The sequence below is a fragment of the Diaporthe batatas genome, assembly GCF_019321695.1.
Source record: "Diaporthe batatas strain CRI 302-4 chromosome Unknown Contig00014, whole genome shotgun sequence".
In the NCBI taxonomy this organism is placed as follows: domain Eukaryota; kingdom Fungi; phylum Ascomycota; class Sordariomycetes; order Diaporthales; family Diaporthaceae; genus Diaporthe; species Diaporthe batatas.
The window spans coordinates 1408470-1428193 of NW_025408561.1; the positions used below are offsets into that span (position 1 = coordinate 1408470).

The 19724-nt window shown below is 55.9% G+C and overlaps 9 protein-coding genes across 9 annotated transcripts; 7 read left to right on the plus strand and 2 right to left on the minus strand.

Moving 5' to 3' along the window:
• The first annotated feature begins 769 nt into the window (after window positions 1-769).
• Window positions 770-3622, plus strand: KVR01_010848 (pseudouridine synthase CBF5). The gene is made up of 5 exons (XM_044792707.1): window positions 770-1026; window positions 1092-1166; window positions 1239-1258; window positions 1319-1862; window positions 1931-3622. The coding sequence occupies exons 1-5, from the start codon at window positions 909-911 to the stop codon at window positions 2620-2622; spliced, it is 1449 nt and encodes a 482-aa protein (XP_044639995.1). The 5' UTR covers window positions 770-908; the 3' UTR covers window positions 2623-3622.
• Window positions 3623-5625: 2003 nt separating this feature from the next.
• Window positions 5626-7398, plus strand: KVR01_010785 (uncharacterized protein). Its single transcript, XM_044787335.1, has one exon. The coding sequence runs from the start codon at window positions 5753-5755 to the stop codon at window positions 6782-6784; it is 1032 nt and encodes a 343-aa protein (XP_044639932.1). The 5' UTR covers window positions 5626-5752; the 3' UTR covers window positions 6785-7398.
• Window positions 7399-8319: 921 nt separating this feature from the next.
• On the plus strand, window positions 8320-10789 carry KVR01_010775 (uncharacterized protein). The gene is made up of 3 exons (XM_044791859.1): window positions 8320-9090; window positions 9158-9400; window positions 9452-10789. Exons 1-3 carry the CDS (start codon window positions 8808-8810, stop codon window positions 10585-10587), a joined length of 1662 nt encoding a protein of 553 aa, XP_044639922.1. The 5' UTR covers window positions 8320-8807; the 3' UTR covers window positions 10588-10789.
• Window positions 10790-11020: 231 nt separating this feature from the next.
• KVR01_010863 (imidazoleglycerol-phosphate dehydratase HIS3) lies at window positions 11021-12378 on the plus strand. The gene is made up of 2 exons (XM_044787291.1): window positions 11021-11398; window positions 11465-12378. The coding sequence occupies exons 1-2, from the start codon at window positions 11122-11124 to the stop codon at window positions 11881-11883; spliced, it is 696 nt and encodes a 231-aa protein (XP_044640010.1). The 5' UTR covers window positions 11021-11121; the 3' UTR covers window positions 11884-12378.
• A 78-nt stretch (window positions 12379-12456) lies between these two features.
• KVR01_010750 (replication factor C subunit 4) lies at window positions 12457-14676 on the minus strand. Its single transcript, XM_044787283.1, has 2 exons — window positions 14488-14676; window positions 12457-14401 (listed from the first exon to the last, which is right to left on the minus strand). Exons 1-2 carry the CDS (start codon window positions 14589-14591, stop codon window positions 13426-13428), a joined length of 1080 nt encoding a protein of 359 aa, XP_044639897.1. The 5' UTR covers window positions 14592-14676; the 3' UTR covers window positions 12457-13425.
• KVR01_010786 (uncharacterized protein) lies at window positions 12796-13199 on the plus strand (the record flags this gene model as incomplete). Its single annotated transcript, XM_044783967.1, has 2 exons — window positions 12796-12965; window positions 13040-13199. The coding sequence occupies 2 exons, from the start codon at window positions 12796-12798 to the stop codon at window positions 13197-13199; spliced, it is 330 nt and encodes a 109-aa protein (XP_044639933.1).
• Window positions 14677-14798: 122 nt separating the features above from the next.
• On the plus strand, window positions 14799-17494 carry KVR01_010942 (uncharacterized protein). The gene is made up of 2 exons (XM_044784689.1): window positions 14799-15103; window positions 15254-17494. Exons 1-2 carry the CDS (start codon window positions 14966-14968, stop codon window positions 15953-15955), a joined length of 840 nt encoding a protein of 279 aa, XP_044640089.1. The 5' UTR covers window positions 14799-14965; the 3' UTR covers window positions 15956-17494.
• Window positions 16568-17200, minus strand: KVR01_010969 (uncharacterized protein; the record flags this gene model as incomplete). Its single annotated transcript, XM_044794749.1, has 1 exon — window positions 16568-17200. One exon carries the CDS (start codon window positions 17198-17200, stop codon window positions 16568-16570), a length of 633 nt encoding a protein of 210 aa, XP_044640116.1.
• Window positions 17495-18004: 510 nt separating the features above from the next.
• Window positions 18005-19348, plus strand: KVR01_010872 (uncharacterized protein). Its single transcript, XM_044785270.1, has 2 exons — window positions 18005-18364; window positions 18429-19348. The coding sequence occupies exons 1-2, from the start codon at window positions 18217-18219 to the stop codon at window positions 19151-19153; spliced, it is 873 nt and encodes a 290-aa protein (XP_044640019.1). The 5' UTR covers window positions 18005-18216; the 3' UTR covers window positions 19154-19348.
• The last annotated feature ends 376 nt before the right edge of the window (window positions 19349-19724 follow it).

Consider the following 19724-nt stretch of genomic DNA (forward strand, 5'->3'; position numbering starts at 1 on the left):
ATTAATTAAAAAATTATATTAAAAAATAATTATTTATATCTTTAAATATTATTAATTAATTCAATAATTAATTTAATATTTAAATAAAATTAAATAAAATTAAATAAAAAAATAGAAAGGTAGGAAGGGAGGAAAATAAGAAGATAGAAAGATAGAAAAGTAGAAAGGTAGAAAGGTAAGAAGGTAGGAAGGTAGGAAGGTAGGAAAATAGAAAGATAGGAAGGTAGGAAGGTAGGAAGGTAAGAAGGTAAGAAGGTAGGAAGGTATAAAGGTAGGAAGGTAAAAAGGTAGAAAAATAGGAAGGTAAGAAGGTAGGAAGGTAGGAAGATAGGAAGGTAGAAAGGTAGGAGTCTGGACTATCTTACTATAGCTTCCATTTACGCCAAAAGCAATGAAAGGGGCTAACAACCTGCCGCCATCTTTCCGGTGTGAATGGGGGCTTCAACCGCCGAGAACAACAACCACAAGCCATGCGAGCAAAAAGAGGCGAGCAAAATAAACGGGCTCAACCGGGATTTGAACCCGGGGCCTCTTGCAGTGCGCGTCACCCAAAGCAAGAATCATACGACTAGACCATTGAGCCGGTGTTGTGTGTTGAGGATCCGGAAGGCGAATCTATAGACCGTGGGTGTAGCTCGGCGCGCCAGTGCGGGACCGAATCGGGCTAGGCCGCCCGAAGCCGCTAGGCCGCCCGAAGTTGAGTTTTGCGGTGGCCCGTGCTCCCCCACAGTCAAAAAAATTTGGGAAGCATGATGAGAGCTTCTTAGCACCCGCGGAAAACTTGGCCGTCCAATTCCCTCTCCTCCCGTCACGACATCTACACCCCAAGAAGGACAGCCGGTCCTTTTCTCCACCCTTTACAAACTACTCCTTTGGCTTGATTCGTTCCTGTTTCTCGGATAATCAGGATGGCGGACAAGGTTGCGGCCAAGGCCCAAGAGGAAGAGCATATCATCAAGCCTCAGGCGACGACACCAGCCGCCGACACGAGCGACTGGCCGCTGCTGCTCAAGAACTATGACAAGCGTGAGGATGCAACCAGCCAGCCGAATTGAGGATCTGGCGTGCAAATTTTGCTGACAGGCGCGTAGTTCTGGTGAGGACTGGGCACTTCACACCCATTCCCCATGGCTGCAAGCCTCACATGCGAGACATCAAGAGCTACAGTATGTCATTACCCACTACCCACCTGTGATGCCCGTCACCGCTCCAATTACAGTCTTGCTAACTTTTGACAGTCTCTTCCGGTGTCATCAATGTAAGAACTGACCAGCCGCTGATCCAAGACCAAACCCACTGACATCATTCTCCCGCCCAGCTCGACAAGCCCTCAAACCCCTCCTCCCACGAAGTCGTCGCGTGGGTCAAGCGCATGCTCCGCGTTGAGAAGACCGGCCACAGTGGCACTCTCGACCCCAAAGTCACAGGATGCTTGATCGTCTGCGTCGACCGCGCCACCCGCCTGGTCAAGTCCCAGCAGGGAGCCGGAAAGGAGTACGTCGCGGTCGTCCGATTCCACGACAAGGTGCCAGGCGGCCAGGCCGAGTTTGCACGCGCCCTTGAGCTGCTCACCGGCTCTCTGTTCCAGCGCCCTCCCCTGATCTCTGCCGTCAAGCGTCAGCTCCGTATCCGAACCATCTACCAGTCCAAGCTCATCGAGTTCGACAACGACCGCCACCTCGGTGTCTTCTGGGTCAGCTGTGAGGCCGGCACGTACATCCGGACGCTCTGTGTCCACCTGGGTCTGCTGCTTGGTGTCGGCGCACACATGCAGGAGCTGCGACGAGTCCGTTCTGGTGCCATGGACGAGAACAAGGACCTGGTCACGCTGCACGACGTGCTCGATGCCCAATGGCAATACGGTGAGTTACATGCGCGGCACATGCGCGGCAATCCCTGGGTGTCTGACTACGAGACTGACTGGGGACAGACAACAACCGTGACGAGACATACCTGCGAAAGGTGATCCAGCCCCTCGAGACCCTGCTCCTCGGCTACAAGCGACTGGTAGTCAAGGACAGCGCGGTGAACGCCATCACCTATGGTGCCAAGCTGATGTTGCCTGGCCTGCTGCGATACGAGTCCGAGATCGAACAGCACGAGGAGGTTGTCCTGATCACCACAAAGGGCGAGGCCATCGCTATTGGTATCGCCATGATGTCCGCCGTCGAGATGACCACCTGCGACCACGGCGTCGTGGCCAAGGTCAAGCGTTGCATCATGGAGCGTGACCTGTACCCTCGCCGATGGGGTCTCGGCCCCACGGCCGCAGAGAAGAAGAAGCTCAAGGCCGACGGCAAGCTGGACAAGTACGGACGACCCAACGAGGCCACCCCTGCCAAGTGGACGGACTCGTACACCGACTACAGCGCTGCTGGTGCCGAGGCGGCCGCTGCTAAGCCCACCGAGGCCGCTGCTGCCGACCTGCCCCAGACCGTGGCGCCCGCCGCTGTTGTCGCGGAGGCTCCCAAGACCCCAAAAACCCCCAAGGATGAGGGCGTTTCTGACAAGAAGCGCAAGAAGCACGAGGGCGAGACGGCGGAGGAGAAGGCAGAGCGCAAGCGCAGAAAGGCCGAGAAAAAGGCCAAGAAGGCGTCCAAGGACGAGGATGACAGTGATTAAGCCCGTGGCTGCATATCCATCCCGAACAAGGAGATTCTTGATACCATTATATCATCATGGCTGGAGTAAAGCCACCCGTCCACTTGGAGTTTTTTGCTGTTGTAGTATCACGGGAGGGGTTCATCAAAAAAGGGCGTTCAGGAGGGTGGTATAATATTTTTGCATGGACATCGCTTCCTTTGGTTGGGAGAGGCAGTTAAGTTCAGGCCAGCCTGCGCTTGAGGGCAAATGCACAAGGGAAAAGAAATCAATTCTTCAAAGTGTGTCGGAGGATTGCATCCTCGCAAGTGAGACTTGTGGTCGAACGAGCCTCTGGGGCCGGGTTATCCATGACTCGATAGGCGAGGCTGAAGCTCGATAAGGTTCACGATGCCGGCGGCTGTTGCATGCCTGCGGAGGGGATCTCGAAAAGCTCGGGACACGAGGCCATAGCTCCCACGAGGTCCCAAGATAGAATTCTCGGCCGAGGCCCAGACCTCATCAGGGAACGCGCCGTCCGTCGTGAAAGTCACTCTGTCCCCGCCAGCTGCGAGCTACTTGACGGAACAAGCGTTAAACAGAAATCGGTTGATTGGGAGACATACAGTATATGACTGTACTGGGCGCACCAAATGGGAGCAAGCGGTCATGGCACGCGGATGGCCACATGCACCCACATGAGCAAATCACTGTTATTCCACACGCTTGCGTGCTCAGTCCACCCTTTTAAAACCCATTTGGTTTCCTCGTGCGTACTGTGCTCTGACTTTTGGGCTCCTGGGTGCGTGAGCACGTTTGACCCGAACCTCTATGGCGGTTTCTGGGTGGTAGCGTCGTCCATTTCTGGGACGGAAACAATACAGAAAAATGTCGCAGTATTGGCCGCAGTACCCAAGCCAATGGCCCGACCAAGAGGGGCATGGTATGTACACAGAATAAATGACAAGAAGTTTTTGGAACAATCAGGGAAACGAGAGAGAACAGAGCAGAACATGTTCCGGGTCAAAACGTCGTTCGCGCCCCCCCCCCTTCTGTGCCCCTGAAACTCGATACTTGCGAGTCCACCGTTTCGAAGGGCAATATTTTGAACCCCCCACCAACCCTTCGTGCCCTTCCTATCACGAGATAGTACGCCGTTCGCTTACGCTGTCTGCACGCCCACTTGTGCAAAGTGAACCACGCTTCAAGTTTCTCCAGAAGAGTCCCCACGGCGTTCGCAGAAGCCTGGGCGCAAGACAGTTTTGCACCAAATGCCTCGTCATCCGCTCATCCTGGCCACGACAGCCGTCGACTGGGTTGCATTACGAGCCGGGGTTTACGACACTGCCTCGATGTGCGCATATGTCTTTAATTTTACAGTTCGGCACTCGAGTCCTGGGCGCATGTGGCCAGACACAGTCGATGTGTCCAGCCTCGGCCTGTACGCACACTCGCACAAGGGGGGGGGGGACGTCATCTTGAGGGACTGCATTACATTGCCACGGAGGTTCGAGCGGATCGTCCCATAAGTTTCCGCTGCGCTCTCTGTGGCCGTCATCAAAAGATTGGGCGGACACATCCGCATTCGATCACCACAGGCTCGTTGACGATGGGTAGCGACAATGGTTTGCGAACTTCACAAAGGCGGAATAGACTGCATCGCGGAGAGGTAGCTAGGTGGGGATCCGGACATCTGAATAGACACCACTGCGCACTAACACGAGTGTTATGATCGACCGGAGCGTCATAGGAGCACTTGAGCACAGCATCAGATGGTTTTGTTTCGACTGGTGTGGTGACAGGAGCGACACTAGCCTGTCACGTCGTGCAATACGGAGAGCCCATCCGATGATAGAGAAGGGGTGTTGGGTGTCAGAAAATTGGGGTGCGCTATGTAAGTTGGAGAAGAAAGTTTCCCAAGGATCGGGATGCGTAGAGTTTGGAAATTCTCCGACTCGGATCTGGATTCCTATGCGGCTCCTGCACGCAAAGTGAACGAACGCACGCCACGCCCTTGAAAACAGATACCCATGACGGAAAGCGGGTCGCCAGAGAGCGAGATATCGGAGGTGAGGCAGCCAACGATTTCGAGAATAGAAACAGAAAAGAAGAGAAAAAAATCGACATAGACTAGGTACCAAGGGAGGGGATGGGGAAAGACCCGCTTCCCACCTTGGAATCCTTCTAGAAAGGAGGAAGGCGTGCAAGGACCACAGTATACCTAGGCACCTAGGTATAGTAGGGAGATCTTACCCACCGACCAATGGTAGTGCAGAACATCACAAAATGGAAAAAGTACAGAGCAAAGGCTTGAAGACCTCATTTCAGCAGAGCCTCAGGAGGTCGAAACATGAGGGTAGCGGGACCCGCCAGCATCAAAAGGGTGGGCGGGCCGGGCGGCGAGGTGCCCACCCGAGCAAGTCACCCGCGAGTGAGAGCAGGGGAGAGCACAGCTCCTTGTTACCCGTCAGTCGTCAGATCGGTCCGGCTTTTTAAGAGCAGGCAGGGCCAGCCTGGTCCATGGGGGCCTGGGCACGGGCTGTGGTTCAAGGGATCGCATATGCCCAGGTCCTGTTCGCGTCCGACACTAGGAGCTCACATCCTTGGGACCTTTATGCCCCCACCTGTCGCAAGTACGGACGCCTCAGACAGCCCAAGTCGGGATGAACAGCCAGACTCGCCAACGGGGAGAAGTTCCAGCATGCACGTAGTGGCCGTGGGCAAAGGCCTCGAGATGGCAGGGTATGCTGAGAAGGGACTACGGTCGCTCGCCGAAGGCTCCTCCTGTCTGTCCGTGCCCCCAAGCTGGGCACCTGGGCAGTAATATAAAACCATGGGCAGCAACTGCCCACCCCCCGCGAGATGTCGTGCAAGTATCGCATGTCTCTTTCTGAAGGTCGTTCTTGCATATGAGACAGACAGTCACGTCCTCACCTCTGAAAAGCCAACATACGTCCACACACACACACGCACACACAATCCCAGATCAGGGCCGAGCGTCGTCTTCAAGAGCCCTGTCGTCGAGGACTCATTTTAACGCAACAGTCTCTCTCGACTTGATAGATACTCGCCCTCGGCGACCTCTCATTCCTACCTAATTAGACATTCGTTCGCATATGAGAGCCCCTAATCGATCCCAATCCCTTTCCCAATTTTCTTTCTTGGGGCAATCATGATCTCTTTATCAAAAGCATCCTTGGGCGCCGCCCTTGTCAGCCTATCCACCCTCTTGGCTGAACAAGCATCTGCCGCACCCACGGCCGCGGCCGGACTATTCTTCATGTGGGATGTCTTGGAGCCCAAAGAGCCTTCAATAGCCCGGGACTTCCCAGACCCAGCAATTATCCAAGGCGGGGACGGCTGGTATGCCTTCGCAACAAGGCCGATCGGCGGGAGCCAGAGGAACGTCCAGTGGGCAAAGGCAACAGACCCTGAAGGCCCATGGACTTATATTGACTCAGACCTCTTGCCTTCGGCGGGCGCGTGGCAGGACAACAACAACGTCTGGGCCCCAGACGTTCGCCAGTTGGCCGATGGGACGTACGTCATGTACTACGCGGCGCAGCTGCTTAATAGCACACACCACTGCATCGGAGCGGCCACCGCGGCAGACGTCGAAGGGCCGTGGACAGCCAAGGACGAGCCATGGGTTTGTGACCTCGAACAGGGCGGGTCGATTGACCCTTCCGGATTTTACGACGAAGAGACAGGCCGGCGGTTCGTCGTGTACAAGATCGACGGTAATTCGATCGGGAGCGGGGGTAATTGCAACAACGGCGTGAAGCCGATTGTGCCCACGCCCATCATGCTCCAGGAGGTCGGCCCGGACGGCATCACGCTCATCGGCTCGGCGACCCAGATCCTGGACCGGACTGCCGCTGATGGGCCCCTGGTCGAGGCACCGAACCTGATCAAGACGGAGGAAGGCTCGTATGCGCTCTTCTACTCGAGCTGGTGCTACACCGACCCGAGGTACGATGTCAAGTACGTGCTCTCCAAGTCGGTGGAGGGCCCATACAAGAGGACGAGATCACCGTCGCTGGTGGAGACGAGTAATTTTGGCCTGACGTCGCCCGGGGGCGCAACGAGCATCGAGGGCGGCGGGCTGATGGTGTTTCACGCCAACTGCGATGTCGAGGCCGGGGCACGATGCATGTACACTGCCAATTTTACGGTGACTGGCACCAACGTGCTCGTCAACTGATCGGCCTGGCTGCCAGTCTGTCCGGCTTGGTCCGCAGTGTTGGCATCTTGGATACGATACTCGCATTCGCATGGGCGTTGGCATTGGGATTGGCGTTGTTGGGCATTTGCAAGAGATTTCCACTATTGTGTCAAAGGGCGAGGGAAGCGTCATGCTGCCCTAATGAACCTGGTAAAGATGTAATGACAGTGATGAGTGGCGTTCAGGTTTCGGGGACAGGGACATGGTACTGATCGCCTTCACCGGCATGGATCGGGGCATAATGAGCGGTGGCGTATTCGGAAAACAGCAGAATTGGCCGAGCCGGGAGCTTAATCTTTGGGTTGGGGGCTTTGGACGGAACGTGCTTGAAATACCCGTGAACCACATGCTACCTAGAAACACATCGTGATTATTAGAAATACGCATAGATCTCTCCCAGTCAGCCTCGCGGAACGCATGACGTCGATGAAGCAGCGTGTCGTTGCTCCTGTGTCGAATCGTTTTCCTGCCGCCCGCAGCAGCACCAGGAAGGGATCAGCCAGAAGAAAGCCCATTCAAATATGAGAGGCAGGGTGTTCCCCAGAAAAGAGCTGTGCCATCTTGAAGATGAGGTGGGGTTCGGCACGGGTTGCTCTTGTGGATAAAGTGACGTTGAGAACTTCAGCAAAACGATCCGATCGAGTCTGCCGGTCTGCCAGTCTGGTCCTGGCCCTGCTGCAGATCCTCTCCCGGCGTTACAGTCGGGCAGTTCGGGGCACGTCCCACACTGCCACAGTAAACAGCAAGTGCCCCCTGCCTCGCAGCCTGGCAGACCTGGCAGCCACGCTTCCTGATTCGGCTGACTGACAGCTGCGGATGCCCAGGGGTCCCCATGTACACACCTAGATAATCTCTAAGCGCCGGGGTGGACGAGCGACGGGCCAACAGAACGGTCTGGTCCGAGGGCTGAAGGCTAGCTCGGCACCCTCACCGTCACCCATCACAGTCATTGATTCCAATCAGACCTGCCTGGCGAGGTCGCGAGCTATCCGCAGCGACAAATCTTTTCCTTGGGCGGCGTGGTATTTTCCAGATGATTTCTGGGAGTCGTTGACTCACATAGGCACCGACAGGGCACCAGCATTGCCTCAGACAAGTGCCTCGGTGGCCGCATTTCGCGTCATCTCAACCTTCTTCATGAGAACCCTCCCCATGGCTGACCGAAACTGTGGAATCACGTTGACATGACTGGATGCCAGTAGACGAATCATCACAGTCAGGCCTCTCAAAAGGGAATGTGACGGGGCTGTCAAGACCCAATACAGCTCTGGTCGGTCGAGCGAAGACCATCTGTGGGGTCCGCCCCAAAATGCTGATGGATGCACCCAGGGCTACATTGCTTAACCGCCGGCGGGTGGCCAGGCCAATCAACACACACGCCGCCCATGTGCACCTCTGCCAGACCTGCCTGGTCCACCCAGCTCTACCCACACGGCACGCATCTTGGCCCGATCCAGGGCCAGGCACTCGTCCGATGGGTGATGAGTCCCGAGCTGTTGGTCTTTGCGGATTTGGGGGTCTGGGGTCCAACGACAGCCACTACTGTCGGTCTGCATCGCGAAAAACTCTCCCACTGGCCGAGCCCAGAGGGATCACCGCTCAGGTTGGCTCGCCAGCCGCTGGGTATCGTGTGATAGTGACCTCTGCCGACATTAGGCCGCCTTTCCTATTCATCTCAGATGGCGGCGTACAAGGGGGCTGTACGACGTCGATATCATGCTCGTTTCCCCGGAATGCATTTGTTGCTTTGTAGCTGTTCTTGTCTGTTCTTGTCATGCATACCACCAAGTAATCTCGGTTTTTCTATTGTCTTTTGTCCTTCCCGCTTCAGTTTACTATACCTAATTCATTTAATCGCCAATATCGACAGGATCCTCCTGGCTGAGGATACTGCTTTGACATTCATTTCTACCAAGACCACACACGCCGTTTTCACTCGAGACCGACTGGAACGCCATCGATATAGTTCCAGTGAAGCACAAGGTCCATTCAAGTATTCATCATGGCAGTCCGCTCTTTATACACACTACTCGCTCTCTTTTTTTCTTTCAATGTTATCGCCCTTCAAGTAACACCAAATTCCCCTTGCTCCTCCGCATGCCTAGACTCGTCGACACTGGACAGCTCTGATCCGAACTCATCTAATACCGAGTCAACGGATATCGTATGCGAGGATGTGGCTCTGAACAGTACGGACAAGGGCTCCAAATGGAAGCAGTGCATGACCTGTCTTCAAAACAGTACCTTTGAACAGGGTTCAGAGAGCGACCAATACTGGTTCATGTGTGAGTCTTCTATCATGGGACAAAGAAAAAGCAAAATGGCTTGTACCTGACACGGGCCCCTTCACAGATAATCTCCGTTATAGCTTTGATTATTGCGTGTATGGTTTCCCAAATGGCACTGGCTCTGGATCCAACCCATGCGCGACATCCACGGCCTGTGGTGCCCTCAGGTCCGGGCTCGAGGACGGGGATCTGAGCACAACAGGATCACAGTTCGGTTACTGCAACGATGGCTCTGTGACTGGGGAATATTATAACGCATGCCTTAATTGCGTCGGTTCTAGTGGTGAAACCCGCTATATTGCAAATGGTAAGCCAGACAGCAATGTGTTGATAATAGCCAAGTACTCACGCGTTATAGCCCTGATCGCCTTACAAGCTGGTTGTCTCCAGAAGCCCAATACCACAACCGAACTTGGTCTCAGCGACTCGGTCTTTTCCCGCAAGGTTATCGAGATCGTCGACCCATCCACGCAAGAGGAGCCCGCCGATTCCGTACAGCTCGGCACAGCAGCCATCGCAGGCATAGCAGTCGGGGCGGCTGTTCTGCTTCTTGTCATTGCGGCCATCATCTTTATTCGCATCCGCAAGCGCAAGAACCGTGCAAACCTTGGGATAGAGCCCCGCTGGGGAAGGTCAAAAAAGCCACACAAACGGAACTCTTCGTTCTCGTTCCACTGTCGCAAGATCTTGTCCTCGCCCATGTCTCCAAAATTCTTCAAGGACGACCTGACCCCGGTGGAAGAAAACCAACCCTACGGCTCACTGGATGCAGTGACCCAGTCACAGATATCAGGAGTCGATCCTCCCAGTGATGCTCCCGACGGGCGGTACTTCATCGAGACCAGGCAGCGGCCGGCATACGAGCCTTCTTGGAGTCCCCAGGGCCCGCCACCATCCTTCCACAGCTTCGGGCCCCCAGCAATGACCCCGGAGAAGCCCGAGGGGCAATACTCGGTGTCGGCTCCAGAAAAGAAGGGCGTCTCGGGAAAAGCACCCCTTAGCATCGACACTACCCTCGTCGCACCGCCGCCAGCCCGCCAGTCGCCACGGAACGACGCCTTCGCCACGCTCATCACCTCGGCACAGCCCATACCATCGACGCTGCCGCTGAGGACCATGCCATACGCACCTTCCACGCGGGCAAGCGTCGCGTCGACCACGTCGCCACAGTCATCCGGTGGCGGCAACAGGATAAGGCCCAAGGCAAGCAACACCACCATGAGCAGCCAGGGCAGCGGGTACCCGGGCTTGGTGACGCCGTCGTCCGCTTCGCCGTTGATGAGGCAGAAGCACGGCTGGCCCAGCCCCCGCGAGACGGCAGACACGCCCTGGTTCCCGCCGCCACCGCCGTCTGGCCCGCCTCCCAAATCATCCCCGGCCAAGGGCTCACGCAAGGGCTCTGCCGGGTGGGGGAAGAAGGGGACGAGGGACAGCGGCAGCCCGGTGGAGACGCAGCAGATCCAGATATCATTCCCTGCGCCGCCTCAAAGATAGTTGTTGACGCTTGGAAATGTGCAAATATTTGTCGTGTAATGCAATGTGTACGAGTACCTACGGGAGCAAATGTTTCTGCATTTTGGATGCTGGGAGATACCAATCTAGCACGGCGTTTGAAGGATATGATATGTATTGTGGTCGGCTGTATCATATAGTGGCTTTGTACAGGCCACATAATAACAGATTGTTTTTGTACCTGACCTGGGTGTTTGTTCGAGATTTGGTATGAGATGTTCCATCCTTGTTTTCTCATCTTGCTTTCCTAGGTATCTTAGGTACTAAGTACCTAAGTCGTACCCTACTATATCCCATGTCAGTGGGACGCGGCCGATCTTTAGCGGGGAGACCCTGCAGATTGACCTGGCGCCGCCCGCCTATCGCCCGCCACGGATTGGCAAGGATACGTCAGAGCAAGTGATTTTTCGTTGGGCGCCAGAAACACTACGCATGCACTTTTATTTCCTCCTAGACGAGTTCAAGGTTTTCTCTTTCTGCACGTCCAAGGAAGCCACTCTGCGATAGCCGACAGCAATGACTGCCCCAGCCCCAACCCCACGGTGGACGGCGCTCGCGCGCGACACCAACGAGACGAGCATCCAACTGGCCCTGAACCTCGACGGCGGCGCATTCCCACCAGAAACAGACTCGAGGCTCATCAAGGATGGCGAGAACGGGCACGCCTCGCAGTCCAGCAAGTCGCAGACGATAAGCATCCACACGGGGATAGGCTTCTTGGACCACATGCTGCACGCCCTGGCCAAGCACGCCGGCTGGAGCCTGGCCATCCTCTGCAAGGGCGACCTGCACAGTGAGTCACTGCACCTGCCAGCGCGGGCCAATTGACAGGGGCTGACGTCTGCCTCCCTCCACACAGTCGACGACCACCACACGGCAGAAGACGTCTGCATTGCGCTCGGCAGCGCCTTCGCCACGGCGCTGACCTCGATGGCGGGGCTCGCCCGCTTCGGCTACGCATACGCGCCGCTCGACGAGGCGCTCAGCCGCGCCGTCGTGGACCTCTCCAACAGGCCCTACAGCGTCGTGGACCTCGGCCTGAGGCGCGAGAAGATCGGCGACCTCAGCTGCGAGATGATCCCCCACTGCCTGCAGAGCTTCGCCCAGGGCGCCCGCGTCACCCTCCACGTCGACTGCCTGCGCGGCGAGAACGACCACCACAGGGCCGAGTCCGCCTTCAAGGCCCTGGCCGTGGCCATCCGCATGGCCACGAGCAAGGTTCCCGGCAAGGAGGGCGAGGTGCCGAGCACCAAGGGCACGCTGAGCGCCCTTGGTTAGAGTGCGACTGCGGTCAAGGAGGACGTGAAGGCGGCCACTACGCTGATCAGCCTGTCACGAACACCCGTACATTTTAACATTGACCCGAGCGGCGCAATGGGACTCCCTCAGAAGTCCACTCCTGTTTGTGGACGACAACCAAGCGGGCGGCCAGGCGGGCAGCCACGAGGACGGTCGGGCAAATCAAATACAAAATGCCCATATATACCTGGCACAGCTTCTCAAGCTTAGAGATTTGAACTAACAGGCCCCGAGCTTCAGGGAAGTTCTATATTGAAGCATCGCGGTGAGCATACATGTAAGGCTAGCAGCAGCATTTAGAGCACAGGAAATTCGAATTTTGATAGGCAGATCACCAAATCTGTATCAAGCTTTATTTGGTAATCCGCTACATAACTATAGAGTTTGTACAGGAGACTACGAAGGCAATTGTTAATACCTGGTCTCCATCTAGAATACTTAGACACCGTCTTATAAAATGGCTAGTAAATAAAACAAGCTATTACGGGACTGGGTAAACGGTGCCAAGCTGTAGGCTACCCAGTAATGTACGTATCTTTTTCCATATGTATTCTCGGAACGTAGTTGTGTGGCTACTACAATTACACACGGGATGTCCGCGGCCACCCCCCGAGTAGGCTTCGTCTGGTCCGACTCGGCCGGCGACCGGGGGACGGCCTAACGGCCCCACTTTCCCCGAACACTCGTATGACGCACCTGAGAGTTTCTGCGTCTAAGCTCTCCCAAGCTCACTCCTCACCCTCGCCGCCCCGGCACTTCATTCAGATAACTCACGCGACCAATTCCGCCAAACAATCGACTGTCCCTCTCATTGGCTCAATCTTACACACCAAAGGACCAACGTCTGCCGTTCTCTTTTCTTCGGCCCGGGCCCCAGGCCATGTGCCCAAAATGCGGTCCCACGGAGCAATGAAGGATGAGGAGGCGATCGACGCCGCAAAGGAGGCGACGCGGGGAGCTGTCTACGGCGCCGTCAAGTGGGGTGCTTTCGCGGGCATACTCGGCGGGATCGGGTATCTCACATCGCCCCTGTACCGGAGTCTTACGATTCAGTTCAAAGTGTGAGTGGATGGCCGGCTGGGCACGGGGCACTCACCTTTTGGAGGCTGGCCAATTGACCTTTCCCCCTCGCCAGGTACATTCAAATGTCGGGCATGGCGTTTGGATCCATGGTCGAAGCTGACAGCAGGATACGGCAGTATGAGGCCCATGTGAGGATGCAGCGGCGGATAGCAAGGGACAGGGCCATGTGGCAGAAGTTTGAGGAGGAGTACGGGGACGACGACGATGAGTGAGGACCGGCCGTTGACGTTTGGAAGGGAAAAGGATTCATGATGTGTCTCATTATAGACGCCTTGTACAAAGCCTTCATGTACATTATCAGATGTGCCCCAAGCTCATCAACCATTTTCTTTTTGTATCTCGGTCCCTATCGACCGACCTCCCTGAATCCAGAGCCAGAGCCAAGCCAACGCCGTGCCATGCAAACAAAACTGCCCATCAGAGATGTTGATGGTTTCATCATTTTGATTTCTTGGGGACCTCGAACTTCTTGGGGTCCATGTTCAGCTTGCACAGCCGGACGACGCAGCCGCTCAGCTGCAGCAGTGTTTGGACCCCCTCCAGGATCTTCATGTGCGTTGTGCCGATCTCCTTGATGAACTCGAGCTTCGCGTGCTCGCTGAGCGTCGGGATGGTCTTGGTGACCTTGAACATGGTGCTGATAATATCATGGCTCGAGTACCCCAGGTCCCAGAGCTCCCTCAGCGTGTCCAGCGCCGAGTCGACGTTGCCCTCGAAGCAGGCCTTGAGCATCGCCTGCACCTTGATAGGGTGCGGCGAATCCACCACCTTGAAGACGTTGTCGCCCGAGACCATGCCGAAACCGGCCCAGGTAGACTGCAGGTTGTTGATGGCCTGCCGCATATCACCCTCGGCGCTGAAGACCAGTGCCGCCAGGCCGTCGTCGTTGTACTCGACCTTCTCGGCCTCGATGATCTGCATCAGGCGCTTCACCACCTGGCCGTCCGTCAGCCGCGCGTAGCGCAGGATGGCACACCGCGACTGCAGTGGCTCGATGATCTTGTTGGACTGGTTGCACGCAAAGGCAAATCGGGTCGTGTTGGAGTAGATCTCCATGGTCCGCCTCAGCGCCTGCTGGGCGCCGGACGTCATGCTGTCGGCCTCGTCCAGGATGACAATCTTGTGGCGGCCGGCCGGCAGCGTGACCTTCTTCTGCGCGAAGCCCTTGATCCGGTTGCGCACCACGTCGATGCCTCGCTCGTCCGAGGCGTTGAGTTCCAGAACCGCCTCCTTGTAGGAGTCGCCCAGCAGCTGGCGCGCGAGGCAGAGCACGCTGGTCGTCTTTCCGATACCCGGCATGCCACTGATGATGACGTGCGGCATGTTGCCATCTTTGGCTATGATCTTGAGGCGCTCGATGGTCTCTACGTTTCCGACGATGTCGTCGAGGAAGATGGGGCGGTATTTCTCAACCCTGTGCTTTCAGGTCAGCCAGGCATTTTGGGCACGCAGCGTCAGGGCAGCGTGAGGGCAGCGTGAGGCGGGTGGGGGGTTGCGCACCATGGCAGCTCATAGTTGGGGTTGCCGTTTGTGTTTGCTGTCAAGACTTTCTTTGCCGCTGACGACGAGGACTCGCCGACCTCTTCAACCCGTGCAGCAGGCATTTTGTGGTGGGATTGATGGGCGCGAAGAGGGGCCGTGTTGGTCTGTCCAAGGTGCGTGCAAGTTGGTGGGTTGGATTTCAATTAAGGCGCGTCCAAGCCTGGAGACGCGACGGCGTACGGTACTCAGTACCCCGACAGGGGTCCTTGCTTTCCCTTACTACCCCTGCAATACCAACAACCGAGAGATTTCAGCCTCCCTACTCCCTAGCAAACTGGGGGCCACTCCGCACGTTCCCATCCTTGGCGGGCACCATCAGAGAGCTTTCAGGCTTTCTTTGGAGTGGCCTGAGTGACGTCGCAATTGTTCCCCAGCTCAGTTGTTATGGAATCTGGCTGGGCTGTTCTACCTGGTCTGCAACGTCTCCGATAAGGCCATGGGCAAAGAACGGCCCCTGCCTGGGGCGACCAAGAAGAAAGTCTCCGAAGACAAGGTCTCCAAGAACGAGGGCAGGCACAAGAAACACAAACGACTCAATGTCAAGCGCCATGACAGTGATGACGAGAGTTCAAAGGTTGGCCTCAAAAGCCCTGAACTGGCGCAAGAGACTGCGCTGGCTCTCCGTCCGCACTCTCAATTGAGGAGTGGCAGGAGTTCCAATCCAAGTGGATGAACTCACTGTGATGCTCTACTGACGCGTACTGACTTCTCCTGCCATCCAAAGGATCCCAATGAGCAGGAGGGAGGCGTCTCTCTCCTCCAACACGAAGATGAGAAGACTGCCAGTAATTCGCCCCTGTCCCAGGAAGAGAAGAAGCGGCGCAAGAAGGAAAAGCGTCTCCGAAAAGAGGCGCTCAGGGAGCTGATGGAAAACGCTGTGCATCCCTCTCCCACTGCGTCTCGTCTCGACGTGGAAGCTGGTGTGGAGCGTAGGGACAAGAGAAAACGCGATAAACTTCAAGCTCAACAACCAGTGCAGATGGGCCAGACTGAAAACGAGGGAGCCAATCCCACAGAAGGCCACGAGCCGGCCGATGGTGAGGACGTTTCCATGATTGATGCCAAGCAAGCGCCGGCCGAACGCAAGGAACTGCAAGCTCAGTCCGAAGATGAGGACATGGAGGACGGCGGTGCCCTCTTGCAGCCAGGATACACTGCGCCACCCTCTGGAAAGAACCGCGTGGTCAGGCGGCGTTTGAACCTGATCGACCGAGAGAGATTAAGGATTCAGAAGAAGCTGGGTGTCAAGGAGGGCTCTGACGAGAACGCGCAGAAGGTGCAGGACCTCCTGAATAAGTTCATCGTCACTTACGACGCCAAGGCCGAGCGGCGTGAGGTCAGAAAGAACGAGCGCAAGGGGGCGGAGTCCACGCGTCTTCGATGCAGAGCAGGCCACCCCTTCGAGCGGCGTGGATCGCGCAACTAGAAATTGTCGCAGCCGCCAGAACCCCGTAATCTCGACCTGAGAAAGTGCCCAGGTGCTCGAAGCAAGCCCGTTGGCAACCGCACAAAAGTCGCAAGGGGAAAAGACAGTAAATTTCAGCGGCAAGCGTTCCGTCGCGCAGAGATCGCTGGGCCGGAGCCAACTAAATCCAACAAGTCTCTGACGAGACGTGCAAATGATGTGGGTAAATTGGCCCTCCGGCCATCTTGGGAAGTCTACCACACTGGGAAATGGTGAGGCATTCAGCGATGGACCGGCGCATGCAGCCCATAATACGGCGTCGTGCACTTCCTCAGCTCCCGCTGACTGGAAGACATCCTTTCGATACGATCCCGCGTGGAGATGTGGTCGCTGTACTCAAGTGCTTGCAGAGAACATGGAAATACACAATAAATAGCCCCGCTTCCACGCCCACATCCAAGCTCCCTGGATCCCCATGCGCATAAGAGTTGCCAAATAATTCAGATTCGCTATGCCGGAGATTGGAGTGATTATTTACAATTTGGTACAAGTTGCTCGTGCCCTCGATGATCTTATGCGGTGGTGCTGGATGTGTCTCAACCGATCAATCCGAGCATCGCAAAATCCCCTGCCTTATGTTTTGTTTCTGCCGTCCTCGGGCTTCTCTTCCTTTCCACCCTCCGCCTCACTCTTCTTGGAGCCGCTGAAGACCTCCTTGACCTGATCCATGATGAGTGTGCCATAGCCCTCCCCGTTCTCGAGTGTCTCCTTCTCCTTCCTGGCCCTCTCGGCCCTCCAGTCTTCTTTTTCACTTCCCATCCAAATCTTGGAGAAGATGCTGCGGGACGCCATCTCCTTCTTTTCCCTCGCCTCCTGCAGCGCCTTGCGCTCCGCCTCGGGCAGGAGTGCCTCCCTCCTCTCCCTCTCCATCCGCATGAGCTCTGAGTTCCGCTTCGCCTTCTCAGGCAAGCCGCTCGAGAACATGGTCTGCCACCGCCGGTCAAATCGTTGCGTCATCGACTCGCCCGTCCAGTCGTACGCGAGCACGTTGGTCGCCCAGAAGGTGCCGCCCGACAGGACCATCGCCTGCAGGCCCATCCGCCGCGGGGGCATGAATAGGGCTACGGGTCCGAGGATCGCGACCCCTATTGCGGCATTGTGCATCCATGGGGGTGTCTGCGTCTTGGGCGCTGCTGCGTTGTCTGTCGGTGGCTGGGGGGAATTTGGAGGCGACGTTTGCGCCGAGGGAGGTTGTGGTGTCGCCATTCTGGCTGCTTCTGGGTTATTTGGGGATTTCTGTTGGTTGGGGATCGTTGTAGGCTTCGGATGGAGAGCAGAACGTTTTGACAGTGGTTAAGGGTACAATTCGGCGATAGTTGTAGAGAATGGCGATCGAGAAGCTCTCCCATGCGCGATGATCCCAAAAAGCTCCTTATCTTATCGGGCGTTGGGCCCACTTGCTTGGCAGCCACGGCCCACCAGTATTCCATACCTCAAACTTATTAGACCACGAGTCTAAAGTCAACCCTTCCGTCCATGAACGCTCGTCTTGGCTTCACACCCTTGCCCGAAGGTTTTGCTCACATTCTCATTGCACGATGCACCGCAGACTGATGCATGTTATCAGCAGCCTCATTGATCTTGGACGCCTCGAAGATGGCACAATTCTCTAGATCGCCACATGAGAGGACGCGTGTTTCATATGTAACCCCAGCGGTTTCCCCAGCGGGAAATCAAATTGGCTTTTCCTCACCGACAAGGAGAAGGCCCTGGGTGAGAAATGATCAAAAGTTATTGATTCTCTAATAAGAGGGGCGTTGAACCCTTGAGGCCGGTGCATTACAAATTCATGGCGGGTTCGGCTGTCTGCTCGCGATCCAAAACATGCCCCAAGAGGTGCTTGCGTGGCCATCCAACCTGAATCGCCTCCGGAACCGAGTGGCATGCCTGTCTCGGCAGAAAGATGAAACCCATCGACCAATGAGTACGTGGTCAGTCAGTCCAGCAGTTTGATCTGAGATGCCCGTCATGCCTCTGCTACATAGCGTGAACTATTCTGGTCCAAGCGGTGTTTCATCCCGATTTGATCCCTTGTAGATCGCCAAGCTGTCGAAAAAGCGCGCTCGTCTTTTATTAAGTATGAAGAGCGGGATGGGCATCTCTTCTACGATGTTCGCACATAACGTCAGCTTCTGAGAGATAACCTCTACTCCACACAGATCACCAAGCGCTGTGCACTTGCGGTCACCTAATTATCAGTCTTCTCTCATTCTCCTCCCGACATGCTTTGCAAGTCTCTCACCGCACTGGCTGCGGCCAGCCTGGCTTCCGCTGCGACGCCTTCAGGATTTGAGCCGGCCTCGACCACAGAACTGATCGTCACATATAATGGAGTACAGGCGCAAAGTGGCTCTGTAGTAGCCAGGGATGGTAAGTTTGTCGTCACAACAGCCCACTCTCGCAGAGAAAGGTCAATATTGAACCAAATGCAAAGGGACCGCAAGTGAGCCCAAGCTGGCGACGACGCAGCGGCTCAACGGCACCTCGTACGCCGTGCTGATGATTGATCTCGATATCCCGACCAACAACCCGCCACAGACCAACACCCTTCTCCACTGGATGCAGACTGATCTCACTCCCGCGACGGCAGCAACCGCTCTCAACACGAGCGCAGGGAACGCGAATGCGTTTGCGCTGCAGACCGGCCAGACGACAGCCTTTGCGACTTACCTGCAGCCCAACCCACCGGCAAGGGTACCATTATCTCACCGGTACACCCAGATTCTCGTCGATACCACTGGCGTCCAACAGACTGCCCTCGACAGCCTCAAGTCCGCAGCCCAGAACCGCCAGGGCTTCAAGGCACAGGAAGTGCTCACCGCTGCCGGCCTGCAGAACAAAGTTGTTGCTGGCAATTTCTACAACGTCACCAACGCTGGTCCTGCCGCCAATTCCAACTCGTCGTCCTCTGGCGGTTCAGGCTCTGGATCCAGCTCCGGTGGCGGTGAAAGCTCTGGCTCGAACTCTGGCTCGAACGGTGCCTCAGGAAGTGGTAGTCGCGGCGGCAACGGCACTGGTGCTGGTACCGGTTCTGGTAGCAACACAGGGTCCAACGGTACTAGGCCTGGCACCACCACGAACGGGGCCGTCGTCCAAGAATCCAAGAGCATGACCGCCTTGGTCCTTCTGGTCGTTGCGACACTCTTCTTGGGGGTGTAGAGAGGCGGACAAATCCAATGAAACGATGCTAGTGACGACCTGTCTTTACAATGATTGTAATGCGCTGAACTTTGGAAGGTGTTAAAATGCCAGATCTGCAGGCTTCCGGTCATGACTTGTAAATATACTATCACTATTCAAGATAGAATTCAAAAGAACCAACCTTCACCAGTGGCCTGCTTGAACAGGCCGGCATTGAATATCTGTGGCGTCAGGACTACCTAAGTAGGTAACTAACCCTTCTGGGTAAATGGTCATCGCCACGCCCTGCCACTTAGGAAATCCTTCGGCTCGCCCTGCCCATCCCTTCGCTTGGCATTGCCTTGATGTTCTCGACCTAGCGACGAGCCAGGTAACTGCGCTTACTGTGTACATAGTACAATGTCTCCCGCGCGGCAACTTGAATCCAGCCTCTTTTCAAGAACACGGTTTGGATAACTACCTAGGTATACTTAGCTCTCGCAGTCTTCATTCATCCCATGTCCGAGATGAGTAATGTCTTCTGCCCAAAAGCAGCGACACATCGGAGATGGGTCTCGAACATGCTTTGATATCCGTCCGGCAGGTCTGC

Excerpts from the sequence above, each read along its gene's own strand:
- KVR01_010942 (XM_044784689.1), top strand. The coding sequence starts at position 14,966 with ATGGGCAAAGAACGGCCCCTGCCTGGGGCGACCAAGAAGAAAGTCTCC. Across the intron at positions 15,104-15,253 it reads GTGATGACGAGAGTTCAAAG|GATCCCAATGAGCAGGAGGG; the intron begins GTTGGCCTCAAA and ends TGCCATCCAAAG.
- KVR01_010872 (XM_044785270.1), top strand. The coding sequence starts at position 18,217 with ATGCTTTGCAAGTCTCTCACCGCACTGGCTGCGGCCAGCCTGGCTTCC. Across the intron at positions 18,365-18,428 it reads CTCTGTAGTAGCCAGGGATG|GGACCGCAAGTGAGCCCAAG; the intron begins GTAAGTTTGTCG and ends CCAAATGCAAAG.
- KVR01_010848 (XM_044792707.1), top strand. The coding sequence starts at position 909 with ATGGCGGACAAGGTTGCGGCCAAGGCCCAAGAGGAAGAGCATATCATC. Across the intron at positions 1,167-1,238 it reads GCGAGACATCAAGAGCTACA|TCTCTTCCGGTGTCATCAAT; the intron begins GTATGTCATTAC and ends AACTTTTGACAG. Across the intron at positions 1,863-1,930 it reads CGATGCCCAATGGCAATACG|ACAACAACCGTGACGAGACA; the intron begins GTGAGTTACATG and ends GACTGGGGACAG.
- KVR01_010863 (XM_044787291.1), top strand. The coding sequence starts at position 11,122 with ATGACTGCCCCAGCCCCAACCCCACGGTGGACGGCGCTCGCGCGCGAC. Across the intron at positions 11,399-11,464 it reads CTGCAAGGGCGACCTGCACA|TCGACGACCACCACACGGCA; the intron begins GTGAGTCACTGC and ends CCCTCCACACAG.
- KVR01_010775 (XM_044791859.1), top strand. The coding sequence starts at position 8,808 with ATGGCAGTCCGCTCTTTATACACACTACTCGCTCTCTTTTTTTCTTTC. Across the intron at positions 9,091-9,157 it reads CGACCAATACTGGTTCATGT|ATAATCTCCGTTATAGCTTT; the intron begins GTGAGTCTTCTA and ends GCCCCTTCACAG. Across the intron at positions 9,401-9,451 it reads AACCCGCTATATTGCAAATG|CCCTGATCGCCTTACAAGCT; the intron begins GTAAGCCAGACA and ends CACGCGTTATAG.
- KVR01_010785 (XM_044787335.1), top strand. The coding sequence starts at position 5,753 with ATGATCTCTTTATCAAAAGCATCCTTGGGCGCCGCCCTTGTCAGCCTA.
- KVR01_010750 (XM_044787283.1), bottom strand. The coding sequence starts at position 14,591 with ATGCCTGCTGCACGGGTTGAAGAGGTCGGCGAGTCCTCGTCGTCAGCG. Across the intron at positions 14,402-14,487 it reads CCCAACTATGAGCTGCCATG|GGTTGAGAAATACCGCCCCA; the intron begins GTGCGCAACCCC and ends CTGAAAGCACAG.